The 14,112-nt window shown below is 35.6% G+C and overlaps 1 protein-coding gene across 4 annotated transcripts in view; it reads left to right on the forward strand.

Annotated features, from left to right (window-relative positions):
* The window catches only part of RBM27 (RNA binding motif protein 27), a 72,691-nt gene that overhangs the window by 43,147 nt on the left and 15,432 nt on the right, over window positions 1–14,112 (forward strand). For all 4 annotated transcript variants that reach the window (XM_047864765.1, XM_047864767.1, XM_047864762.1 and 1 more), the window contains 6 exons: window positions 1,982–2,126; window positions 2,727–2,880; window positions 6,189–6,485; window positions 7,819–7,959; window positions 12,879–12,998; window positions 13,929–14,003. In XM_047864765.1, the coding sequence (XP_047720721.1) occupies window positions 1,982–2,126; window positions 2,727–2,880; window positions 6,189–6,485; window positions 7,819–7,959; window positions 12,879–12,998; window positions 13,929–14,003 (932 nt within the window). The remainder of the gene's footprint in view (window positions 1–1,981; window positions 2,127–2,726; window positions 2,881–6,188; window positions 6,486–7,818; window positions 7,960–12,878; window positions 12,999–13,928; window positions 14,004–14,112) is intronic.

Below are 14,112 nucleotides of genomic sequence, written 5' to 3' on the forward strand. Positions count from 1 at the left end.
TATATGTATTATTATCTCTTATTTTCCTTTCCTACAACTCCTTAAAAGAGGTACTATTTTAATTCTCTTTTTACAGATAAAGACACTGAGGATTAGAGAGGTTAAAGAAATTTGCCCAAAGTCACACAGCTTTTAGTGGCCGAACTAGAATTTGAACCCAGGTCATTCCAATTCTGAAGAGTATACTATTACCTTCTATGCTATAATGCATATATTATTACCAAATTACTTGAAATTAATGGGAAGATCAGAGTCTTAAAAATTCAAGTTTTTCCTTTGTCGCTAGTCTGGTCTTTTTCTGCATTCATATACAGTAATTCATGGATAATCTCACTCAGAAATGAGGTCTTTGGGGGACCCTGGGTGGCACAGTTGGTTAAGTGTCTGACTTCAGCGCAGGTCATGATCTCAAAGTTCATGGGTTCGAGCCCCGTGTTGGGCTCTGTGCTGACGGCTTAGAGCCTTGAGCCTGCTATGATTCTCTGTCTCCCCTCTCTCTTTCTGTCCCTTCTCCACTCACACTGTCTCTGTCTCTGAAATAAACATTAAAAAAAAAAATGTTTTTTTAAATTAAAAAAAAAAATGTGGTTTTTGTACAGCAGACTTGGTTTGTCACCTTGGCAAAGTCATCCAGCCTCTAGCTCTGTATCTCTTTCTTTTTTTATAAAGCACTTCAGTAAAGGAAAGCAGTAGGCAATGTTAAAAGGTAATCAAGCTATTTTAGGGAAGATCTAATGGCATCTCAGCTTCTAGAATGCATTATACCATCACAATTGCTATCTCCTCCATTTGTCTTCTGAAAATAAAGGCCCTAATAGAGCAGAGATCAAAGTTATTTTTTTCACTGATTTACACGTATGTCTAATATAATTGTTGAGCTATAGCAGCTGCTAAAGAAATACATGTTAAATCTGCATCATTATTTCCCCGATTGTCACACATATTACCCCCCACTCTCATCCCTACCCCAGCATCCCTACCCCTAGCCCTACATGTCATTTTTGGCTGCTGATTTTACTTTTGGTAGAGTCACTTAAAGTTAAGGAGAATATTCACAGTGTATCAGGCATCGTTTTGTGTTGTTATTTACTTTTTTATTCACACCTCTTCCCATTCACAGATAAGCCATTGTAATGTCAGTTTCTTTAAGTATTTTAGTTTTAATTGTTGTGAATGAAATATAGCAATTTATAATACGGGCTTTGGGTTTTCCTCCCATCTTTTGAGTTTGAAAAATTTTAAACGCACAGGAAATCAAAAGAAATAAAATAAACATCTGAATGCCTTTACTTAGATTCACCTTTATTAAAGTTTTGTCACCTTTGGGCCTAAGTGCTTGCTTTTGTATGCGCAGTGCACATTCTTCTTTATCCCTTCTTTCCTTCTCCCTTCAGGTTTATTTTCCCTGAGTTACTTAAAAGTATATTGCAGAGATTGTGCCCTGTAGATACTTTATTTTACTTCCAAGAATATGACGTCCTTTATAAGCACAATATCATTGCTACACATAAGAAAATCATAATTCCTTAATATCCTGTCCAGGTGAACTTTTTTTAAATCACATCAAACAGTACAAATAATTTCACTCTGTTTATGGTGCTAAGTTTGATTGCTTGTCTGAGATGATAATTGGTAGATCTCTCCATTGTAAAGTCATCATTTGTGGGGTGTACTTTGGCACCAGATAAATATCTTGTTCTCTAACACCGTTTCATTGATGAATATTGTTTTCCAACCATTGATGATCCTTGTCTGAATCAGTTTTTACATTGGAGCTGCCTATGACTTTTTAAACTTCAATATTGTATTTTTAACAAAGGAGAAAAAGGAGGAGGCAGTTAGTAAATAAGCATTTCTGAAAAGGAGATGGTAGCTGGGTGCTATTCACTGTGCTTTTTAGCTTTTAGGCCATATATTGTAATCATTTGAAATTCCTCAGGTACCATGCATTGTTAGTAATGTTAATTTTTGTTTCCAACAGCTGCTAACATTGTCATCCAGACTGAACCACCAGTTCCTGTTTCAATTAATAGCAACATAACCAGAGTAGTTCTTGAACCAGATAGCCGAAAAAGAGCTATAAGTGGTTTGGAAGGGCCGCTCACAAAGAAACCTTGGCTGGGAAAGTAAGACAATTTGCTACTTAGTAGTTCTAATTGGTGTATTTGTTGTTTTTGTTTGCATTAGTAAATTTGTAAAATTCACAGTTGTCATTAATCAGTGATTTTAAAACTTTGTGTCTCAAAATTAGGGTTCCCCAAGGCATCATTAGAACATCTTAAAAATGGGAAGAGCGAACAGAATATAATAGATATTAGTAATTTGTATTAGTAACTTGTATTAGTAACTAATATAATAGGTATTAGTAACTTGTATTCTGTACTTTTACAGAAGTTGAAAAACCCACCATTGAAAAAAATGATGTTCTTCCCTTGCTTTAAAGTTAGACTCCTTGGTAATTGTGGCGGATCTTTTTAGCCTATTAGTTTTAATCTCATTTGGGCCTCTCTTTTTGTGATCTTTTGCTCTTCAGTTTTCTTTTTCTATACCTGTTCTGTTCCCATGTAACAAGGACGATGTGAAAATTACTTAGTAATTTCTGAAGAATGTAAGAATGTCTTACAAATGACACTTTAATACATATAAACTTAAAGTTTTTGTTGACCTGTCTGATGGCTAGGCATAAGGTGGGGGAATTAATCAAGATCTATTAATATTCCTTTCAGGCAAGGGAATAACAGTCAGAGTAAACCAGGATTTTTGAGAAAGAATCAGTATACAAACACCAAATTAGAAGTCAAGAAGATCCCTCAGGAATTAAACAACATTACTAAACTCAATGAACACTTCAGCAAGTTTGGAACTATTGTGAACATCCAGGTAAATGTGACTAGGTTGCTGACAGATGAATGTGCTTTTATGCATCTTTGAACATAGCAGTCCACTTTGCTTAAATGAGCCAGTAATTAATCTTATAATCTCTGCTAAGTGTTTTAAGCTCCACTGTATAGCTCTATACCCAACTTTATGATGAAATTAAGCTGAATTTGTTTTTCGCTTTTTTTTTTTTAATTTGTTTGTTTTTTATCTGCAACCTCTTCCTGAAAGACATTGAGGATGGTTAGTATATTTTTATTCATGGTGCTATCTCTGGACAAAAGACTTTTTAATCTGCTTTAGTATTCTAACTAGATAGGTAAGATTTTTGGTAATTTCTAAGGTAATTTTGTCTACTGAGTGACTTTTATATTGTAGTGAAAAAGTAATTGGTTAAGGATGGTTGTAATCTTGACAATTTAGACAGTGTAACATGTTATCTAACATCATGTGATTTGTAGTTTCTGTATTTTGCTGTCTACTTGACACATATTCCAATTTATGCATTTGTGGTTGGGTGTTCCAGTGTAATTGAGAGTACTTGAAGTCCTTATTAATTTGCCATTTCACTCAGTTACCCCTGATGGTTAATGTTGGTCATGAAACCAAAATATGATTTATGTAACAATTTAAGAAAGTATTATGAGGGGGTGCCTGGGTGGCTTAGTTGGTTAAGTGTCTGACTTAGGCTCAGGTCATAATCTCACGGTTCGTGGGTTTGAGCCCCTTGTCAAGCTCTGTGCTGACAGCTCAGAGCCAGGAGCCTGCTTCAGATTCTGTGTCTCCCTCTCTCTCTGCTCCTCCCCTGCTCGTGCTCTGTCTCTTTCTCTCAAAAATAAATATAACATTAAAAATTTTAAAAAAATTATATGAAAAAAGGCACCACCCTTAGGTCACTGCAATAAATCCCTGTGCCCTTCACCCTTCAATCTCTGTACTCATCCAAAATGTGGAGGTGTGCTATACTGGACCAGCACTGTTGAAAACACTGGCTAAAAATGAGCATGATGATCAGGGTCCTGGCCTTCATGCAGCTGACCTTCTCAGAGAGCAGAGAGAGAATAAACAAGTAAAACAGGTTAAGTGCTATAAAGATAAATATAGTAAGGTAATTAAGTGATAGAGGGGGAAGGGAACTCAAGAAAAAGCACTCTTAGAGGTGACATTTAAGCTGAGACCTGAAGAAAGTAGTATGAGGGGGTGCCTGGGTGATCTCACGCTTCCTGAGTTTGAACCCGGCATCAGGCTCCATACTGACTTTGCAGAGCCTGCTTGGGATTCTCTGTCTCTCCCTCTCCCTCTCCGCCCTTCTCCCACTTGTGCTCACTCATTCTCTCTCTTTCTCTCTCTCTCTCTCAAAAAAATAAACTTAAAAAAAAAGTAGTATGAGGAAATTTGATATTTCAAAGAATTGAACCAAGGTACTCTTTTTGAAAGATTTTTAAGCAGTGTTTTTTCCTGAGTATAGTACGTGTTTAATTTTATAGATAATTGGAAATCCATTAAACAAAAGTGAAAAAACAAATCACCTGAATCTCACCATGTTGCAACAATAATTATTAATCTTTTGATGAACATACTGTATTTATATGGAAGAACACATCTATACACACACATAGACATGTTTTCATTTTAAAAATACTTTACACACTTCAAGAATACAAAATCATATCAGATGTCTCTGCCTTTTTTCTCTTACGTGTTTTCTAGGTTATTATGGTTTATGGCATTTAGGAAAATTAGATGGCTTAATGTAATTTGGTATATTAGTCTTGTTGGATTGCCATAACAAATACGTATCAGAGACTAGGTGGCTTAAACAACATTTATTTTGGGGGAAGTCCGAAATCAGAGTGATGGCCTTTTTGGTTCCTGGTGAGGATTCTCTTTATGATGGCCACTTTCTTGCTGTGTCCTCAAATTTTGGAAGGGGAGAAAGAGCTCTTCCTTTTCCTATAAGACCTCCAATACCATCTGATTAGGGCTCCACACTTATGACCTCATTTAACTTTAATTACCTCCTAAAAGCCCTGTCTCCAAATGTAGTCACACAGTGAGTTAGAGTTTCAACATAAGAATTTGGGAGTGGGGGCATAAATCAGTCTGTAGCAATAGGCCATAATATACTTACTGTTCTTTGTGGTTGAGGATTTCTATTTTTTCTCTTATCTTCTATAAAAACAATGCTGTGGTGAGCCTCCTTGTTGCTAAACCTTTCGTTATCTTTTTATGATTCGTTGCTGAATTAAAGGGAATTTTAAGACTTTTTATTTGTGCTCTGCCAAATTGTTTGCCAAAAGGGTTGTGCCAGTTGATACTCCCACATGCACTGTGTTAAAGCCTGTCAACATTGTAATGTGGATCCATCAAAATGTTTTGAACCAGATTCGTAAGTGCAAAATTATACTTGTTTTACTTTGCTTTCTTTTTTTAAAATACATTTTATTTATTTATTTATTTATTTATTTATTTATTTATTTATTTAGAGTGTGAGCTGGGGAGGGGCAGAGGGGGTGGGGCGGGGGAAATCCCAAGCAGGCTTTGCAGTCAGCACAGAGCCGGACATTGGGCTCATACTCACAAAACTATGAGATTATGACATGAGTCAAAATCAAGAGTCAGACACTTAACCCGCTGAGCCACCCAAGCGCCCCATTTGCTTTTTTAAATTACTACATAGATTCTGATTTATATAGATCATTTGCAGGTTTTTTTGGATATGCCTATTGATTGTCTTCACCCATTTTTTATGAAGCCATTTATAATAGTGCTTTTCCAAGCCATTGCTTGTCATGTATATCAAAAATAGTTCTTCTATTCATCATTTAGTTTAGGGTATATTTGGACTGACAGATTTTAAATTTTTATGTGGTAGAATTTACTACTGTTTGTCTTTATGGATCTTGTTTTTATAGGTATGCATAAAAAGATTTTCCAAACACTCAGATTGTACAGATATTCACCTTTTTTTCTTCTGTGTTTTTATTGGTTTTTTTTTGTTTGTTATGGTAAAATATTTTCTTTCTCTGGAGTTTATTTGGATGTAGGATATCAGGGAGGGATCTAACAACTTTTCCCTAACTGGTTATGTAACATTACTAAGATTCTTTATTGAATAGTCTTTTTTGTATATAATTTGAAAAATATGCATATTATCTTTTAGGGTGATGGAGAACTGTACGTACAAAGCTTTCGGAATGGATTTCAGCAGGTTCTTTTCTATTCTGAAGTCTTTATCAATAATTTATTTGCATTTAACTGCTTATTAATTTGTTTGCTTTTTTTTGTTGCTTTTGTTTTTTTTCTTACAGGTTGCTTTTAAGGGAGATCCAGAAGCAGCCCTCATCCAGTATCTTACCAATGAGGAGGCCAGGAAAGCCATTTCCAGCACTGAAGCAGTTCTAAATAACCGGTTCATTCGAGTTCTGTGGCATAGGGAAAATAATGAGCAGCCTGCATTGCAGTCTCCAACACAGCTACTCCTGCAGCAACAGCAAACACTTAGTCACCTGTCGCAGCAGCACCACCATTTGCCACAGCACCTTCATCAGCAACAAGTGCTGGTGGCCCAGTCCCCTCCCTCAACGGTACATGGGGGTATCCAGAAGGTAATCTACTGGTTCATAGACAAGGAAAAGTCCTCTGGTCCCACCCTCTAGATCATTGTCAATTTGCGGTCATTAGGTCTTCTACTTTAAAACTTCTCAGTTTGATCTGCAGACTAGCAGCATCTTATCTCCTGAGAACTTATTAGACATGCAGTTTTTTGGACCTCACCTCAACTTAGAATCACTAGGGTTGGGGCTTAAGCATCTGTGTTTTAACAAGCTCTCCACTTGATTCTTACAAACCATAAAGTTTGACAAGTGCAATTCTGCTTCTACCAGAATTACTTGCCTGAATACAAATTCTTGGATCTTAGCACCCACAAGTTACAGTCAGTCTGTAGAAATGGGGCCCATAAATCTACATGTTTAAAGGAATACTCTTAGTGATTCTTCTCAACACTAAAGTATAATAACTGTCCACTACCAGACAACTCTGAATCTAGAACTTCTTCTTTGTTTTGTGTTAGACTCAGTCATCCTTGTACCCACTCTTTTGTCTGACTTTTTTCCATGTAGAAAACTCTTTAAAAGCTTTAAAAATTGAAATGTAAGCTCCGAGAAAATAGAATTTTGCCTGTTTTATTCCTTCTGTCTCTTGTGTCTAAAACAAGGCTTGGCACATGTTGCTCAAACTATACTTGAATGAACAGATGAAGGAAGTAAAGAAAAAACCACTATGCATTAGTGCCATTCCAGTATTGATGGTAATGCTCATCTTTTCCTAGGTGTTCTCTTGTTTGAATTAAATGCATTCAGGTTTTTTTTTAAAAGTATTACCATATGTAATCTTAAGTCCAGTCATTATCCTTTTTATGTGCACCTCAGCCTCCATTTCTTTTGTCTAGGTCCCATTTCATGTTAGAGCCCAGAGGCAGGTGCTTCCCCTGGATGTAGGCTGAATGGTGTACAAGAGTGATACGGTCATGTTTGTGATCCATTAGACTGTGTTCTGTTAATGCAGCCCAAGATTGCACTGTGTTCTTGGGGTGTCCATATCACACTGTTATTGATATTAAGCTACTATCATTTAGAAGCCCCAGATCCTTCAAAGCATTACATATTAAAGGGAACATTTTAAAAATTAGTAGAACTTGTTTTCTGTATGAGTTTATATCCATATGCATGCATTTTGTTATGACATATTTCAGACATCCATAGAATAGATAATAGCAATCATTTGAATATCTGCCACTTAAAAACTTAGAGATGATAGAAGCACTCTCCCTTCTCATTTCTTTATTTTCTTCTCCAGGGTAATCACTAGCCTGAATTTGTATCATTCCTGGGCATTTTTAAAACTTTTACCACTTATGTGTTTATTTTGTGTATGCAGATGATGAGTAAACCACAGACTTCCGGCGCATATGTTCTTAACAAAGTTCCTGTTAAACATCGCCTTGGACACGCAAGTGGTAACCAGAGTGATGCATCACACGTGTTGAATCAGTCAGGTGGTGCTGGAGAGGATTGCCAGGTATGTATTTCTGTGACCCTCTGATTCATTAATTACTCAATCTGTCTACCTATTTATAATTTTTAATGTTTATTTTCGAGAAACAGAGACGAAGTGAGCAGAGGAGGGGCAGAGAGAGAGAGGGAGACCCTGAATCTGAAGTAGGCTCTAGGCTCTGAGCTGTCAGCGCAGAGCCCAACACAGGGCTCCAGCTCACAGTGAGATCATGACCTGAGCCAAAGCTGGATGCTTAACCAGCTGAGCCACCCAGGTGCCGCGATCCTCAAATATATTTAAAATTGTTTAGTGACACAGAGAAATTAACAACTTAACTTTCATCCAGATATGTAATGTCTTGTTTCTTCACTTGAGGTAAACGTGACAGCTAACCTTAATGTGGAAGGTATACTTGCCTAATTTCCATGATACGGCCAGAAATAGGCTAAATTTTTTTTTCTATTCAAAGCTAAGTAGGAGTTTGAGAATTTTAGAAGAATATAGTGAAGAAGATTCTATCCTAATCAAAACTTTGAAATGTATCTTAAGTAGTTTCTTTTGCTTTTAGGAATATATCTGTACAGTGACTTTGCACAATGGTGATTATTTCAAAGAGGGCTTGGAAAATTCTGAAAACAATCAAGGCCGGTGGGGGGAATGCTTAACCCTACTAGCCATAATAAGAGTATTATGAAGTCTATGTAACTAAGTCAGTTAGTACTGGCACATGAAGAGATAGACCAGTGAAATAGAGTAAAAGATGAGAAATAGACTCATTTGCAAATAGGAATTTATTAGATGTCAAAGAGTATCTCAGGTCAGTGGAGAGAATATGGACTTTTTGATAAATGTATTTGGATAACTGAATAGCCGTGTAGAAAAGATAAAACTAGATCCATTTTTCAAATTACATAATAAACTAGGATAATTTCCAAAAAGATCTGAGAATTTAGATGCTGATGGAAATGCTAAATGTTACAACCCCCATGAAAGCAAATTTGGCAGTGTCTGGCAAAATTATGTATGCATTTATTCTAAATCAGTAACCCTCCTTTTCAGAATGTATGCCAAAAGTACATTTGTCAAACTATGAAAAAATATACATAACAGGCTAGTAAGTGTAGACTATAATAGCAAAAGACTGGAAACAATCCAGATGTCCATCATTAGGGGACTAGTTAACTTAAAATGCAGTACAGTAGCAAAAGTGCAACTTTACAACAGAATGAGGAATATCTTCATATGTACTGTGAGGTGATCATGAGGTAAAAAAAAAAAAAAAAGTACAATGGTACAAAACATACATAGGCAGCCACTGTTAATGTAAGTAAGTAGGGCCATTGAACACCTAAGTATTTGATTAATAGCAGAAACAAAAAATCCTAAAATTAATTACAAAAAATTTCTTTTAGTTCCTAAAATTTAAATGTTGGTGGTTACGGCAAGGATGGAAAAACTAGACAACTTTGATTATGTCTTATTTTGTAGATACGTCTTAGAACCATGTAAATGCTGCGTTCAGTCATAAAATGAAAAAAGTAATGTCTAAGAATTGAAAAGTGAAACAAATGAAGTAATATGTTTGCATAGAGAGTACCTTTTTCATTTTTTACAGTTTATTTATTTGAGAGAGACATTGTGAGCAGGGGAGAGGCAGAGAGGGAGAGAATGAATCCCACACTGATTGTGCAGACCCTGACTTGACTTCATGAACCACGAGATCATGACCTGAGCCAAAATGAAGAGTCAGATACTTAACCGACTGTGCCACCCAGGTGCCCCTAGAGAGTACTTTAAAATACAGCTATTTGAATATATATTCCTAATGAGATGAACCCTGAGTTCAAAAAACAATTTTAAAAGGTATTTTTCAGCAGTAATGTTATTCTGAAACAGTTTGTGAGCATTGTAGGATAAATCAAATGAAGAATTATATTGGTGTCACTGACAAGTGCGATTTTCACTGTGGTTGAAAAGATGTGTATGGTAGATTAAGTGAAAACACTGTAGTCCTATGTTTGAATTGAAAGTATGGTAGATCCTTGAACAACATGGGTTTGAATTGTGCAGATCACCTAAACATGGATTTTTAAAATAAATACAGCACAGGACTGTAAATGTATTTTCTCTTAGGATTTGCTTAACATTTTCTTTTCTGTAGCGTCTTAGAAGAATACAGTATATAAAACATGTAACATAAAAAGTACATGTTAATTGACTATTTATCGGTAAGGCTTTTGGTTAGCAGTAGGCAATTAAGTTTTGGGGAAGTCAGAAGTTAAATATGTGGATTTTTGATTCTTGGGGTCCGTGCCCCTTAACCCCTGAGTTATTCAAGGATCAGCTGTATTGATACACATTCACATACTGTTTTATCATAAAAAATAATAAGCAGTAAAAAGCTCCAAAACATTTCTTAATTCTGTTCACTGAAAAGGTTGAGAAATAATAATCAGTCGAAGGGTAATTACCCCCTGCCCCCTCCCAGGCACTCAGAGGAACCAAGGGTTTTTTGAAGAAATGGCTGTCTGCAGATCTGGGGCTGGCAGTATTCCAGATGACCCTAGAATTACTTTGTTCAACCAGAAAACATAGTTGTCAACAATTTCTGGAATCCTGTCACAAGATTGAGAAGATGTCATAAAGGCTCTAGGTCTACTAATTTGAAGGAAATTCAGAGGACACAGAAACATGTTATGGGGTATCATAGAATTTTGTGGTGAATACAGATTCACAGGATAAATGACCTGATTTCTTCAAAAAGCAGTTTGCAAGGAAAAGAAAGAGATGAGAAAGGAAATGGTTTCAAAATAGACTTTAAAGAGATATAACCAGTTCCTGTAGAAGAAGCTTCATGGAGCCCGATTCAAATGGCAGAAAATGTTCAGAAAATTATAATACAATCTTGGGGCGCCCTGGGTGGCTCAGTCGTTAAGTGTCTGACTTCAGCTCAGGTCATGATCTCACAGTTCGTGGGTTTGAGCCCCGCACCTGGCTCTGTGCTGACAGCTCGGAGCCTGGAGCCTGCTTCGAATTCTGTGTCCCCCTCTCTCTCTGCCCCTCCCCCATTCACCCTCTGTCTCTCTGTCTCAAAAATAAACACTAAAAAAAATTAAAAAAAAAATTATAATACAATCATGAGATGTGATTGTCTAATGATAGTAAGGAGTTGTTATAAGTGTGATGATGGTATTGTGGTTATGTTTTAAAAAGAATGGAGTCCTTATTTTTTTAGAGATACAACTGAATATTTACATGTAAAACATAGAAACATAGTGTTTGATATGAATGTGGAGTTAGGGATTTAGGTGAAACAAAAGTATAGTAGTCTCCCCTTATCTGTGAAGATACTTTCTAAGACTCCCATTGGATGCGTGACACCATAGATAGTACCAAATCCCGTATATATTATGTTTTTTCTTGTACATACCCATGATATGGGTACATACCCATAATAAAGTTTAATTTATAAATTAGGCACAATAAGAGATGCACAATGATAATATTAAAATGGAATAGTTATAACAATATAATAAAGGAGAAGTCACTGAAAATACTGTACCATATTCATCCTTCTTGTGATGATGTGAGATGATAAAATAAATGCCTCCAGATGAGGTGAAGTGAGGTGAATAATATAGGCAGTGTGATGTATTGTTAGGCTTCTAATGACCTCCTGATGAGTCAGAAGGAGGGTCATCTGTTTCTGGGCCACAGTTGACCTTGGGTAACAAACCGTGGAAAGCCAAACTGGATAAGGGGGAACTACTCTATTTTATCTCCTGATAATTGTTGGTGCTTAGTGATGGGTACATTACCTTTGTAGTATAACTCTGTTGTTTAAAAAATTCTATTATGAAAAGATAGCAAAACAAAGATAGTTACAGATTTGGAAGTCAGACAGCCCTATTTGACTTGACCTGCCTCTTACTAGCTGTATTAGATAACTTGGGAGCATTGGTTTCCTTTTCAATAAGTTGCTCTGGGGATTAAAAAAATTTCATGTTAGTAAAGCATGGAAGGGGAGTGTTAAGTACATACTAAGTGCTCAGTAAATTGTAGGTGTTGCCATTTGTGTTAGGAAAGACTTGAACCAGAGAGATTATACTGTGCCATAGCTCTGCTATGCCTTAAAAAAGGGAAGATTAACTGGAGAGTGGTCTGTTCAGAACAGGAAAGGAATCTAAATACCAAAACAACCACAGTAAAAATGGCCACCACTTTGCTTGCAAAGTCAGACCTGTGAGCTAACTACTTGTTTTATGTTTGATTGTAAACTCATATAGCATTTGATTTAAATAGATTCTGATGAGGAAGTACTTTAATCCTGTGTTAGGTGATTTGGATCAGGGTTTAAAGAAATAGGAATAATTCTATGACCAGATGTCTTAATTAGTCTTAACTTAGAAGGAGGGAAAAGTAGAATGAGACTAAAGATGTAATTGGTAAAGAGGCTGCAGTCATTGCTGTTAGCCAGGTTAGAAAGGGACTTGTTATTTTAACTGTTTGAATAGTATTCCTGTTTTTTTCTGTGTTCAGTCATGATTCTGAATTGTGGATTTGTTTTTGTTTTTGTCTTGATTCATCGCGGTCAGAAGAGTTCGTTTGTTGGAGGTTCTTAATCTGAAATTGTTGAATGAGAGGACAGTAAGGCTTCGCAATGAGTACAGGCCTGCTCCTAGATAAAAGTGGCTGTGGTTCCTTTTTCTCAATTAAGAAAATAGAAGAAGAAGGATGTGATTGCGTTCAGAAACATTATTGCTAAAATTTTGTTTTTGTATTTGAATTACAGTTGAATTTATGTATATATAAAAACCAGTTATATAAATGAAGTTTTTAAAGTAAACTTTAACTCCTGAACCAAAAGAAATACATGCAGTCTTTCTAAAAAATTACCTTAAAGCGTTTCTAATATTTAATTTAATTATACTTGTGTTTCATAGATATTTTCAGCTCCAGGCCATCCAAAAATGATTTACAGCTCCTCAAACTTAAAGACGCCTTCAAAACTTTGTTCAGGGTCTAAATCTCATGATGTTCAAGAAGTTCTTAAAAAGAAACAGGTAACAGCCTTGATTCTAATTTCCTTAAAGAGGGAAGGACCCATTGAATTCTTAAGCGATTTTATTAGCACACTTGAGTAGTTCATGTTCTAGAACTACATTATGTTTATTTAGCTGCTTCTTGATGGAGTGTACATTTGAAAAAAAAAAAAGGTGAACAGACAAAAAAAGTATTTTGCAGTTGCCTTGCAGAGGCTACATCAAGAACAAGGAAGGATTTTTTTCTATGTAAAAATAAATAGCACTGAGTTGTCCTGTTTTTTTTTCTCCAAGGTGAAGAACCAGTTTTATTTCATTATTTCTTCTTTTAATTCCTCTCTTGCTTTTGTAAGTTAGTGTTTTGTATAAAGTATAATGTTTATGTAATTGGTATTCATATGACTTCTGAGTTTCATTGTTATCTTAGATATAAACTCATATAGACGATTTTAAATCAAATAGATATTTATAGGTATTATTTCCATATAATTGGAGATTTGATTAGCAGAGGGGTGGGAGACAATATTTTCCTGGCGAAACTCCGTAGAATTTGCCATCATTTCTGTCCTCTAGCCTGCATCTCACATTTATTAAACTTTAAACTTGAAAAATCAGGGATGACTTATTACATTGGCAAGTAGAAACAGCCCTTGTTTTTCCTCATACGTACATTCAGGTCACTCAAGAATAAATGTCATAGATACAGCTAATTAGGAGTTAGCCTTTTAAATATTTTTAAAAGTACACTTAGAAATTTTAACTCTTCCATAGAAAATGTAATTAAAGGTTTCATTTCTGGTTTCATCTGTGTTTTGATTAGGAGTGAAATCTGTCTTGTATAGCATAGGGATGATCCAGAAGAAAATGAGTTGTTCATGTATCAAATGTTTGCAAGTATATCATTGGCAAATATTGTTATCTCTTACTAATTTTTTAAATGTATTCATATAGGAAGCAATGAAGCTACAGCAAGATATGAGGAAAAAGAGGCAAGAAGTGCTAGAAAAACAAATAGAATGCCAAAAGGTAAGACAAGAGCTCATTTGCCTGCTGGAATTGTTTTCTACAATGGATTTTATAGCTATTCCTCTTAGTAAAGTTGATAAGGTTTAGTTATAGTAAAAGTTACTAGGCA

Source organism: Prionailurus viverrinus, chromosome A1, assembly GCF_022837055.1.
Source record: "Prionailurus viverrinus isolate Anna chromosome A1, UM_Priviv_1.0, whole genome shotgun sequence".
In the NCBI taxonomy this organism is placed as follows: Eukaryota; Metazoa; Chordata; class Mammalia; order Carnivora; family Felidae; genus Prionailurus; species Prionailurus viverrinus.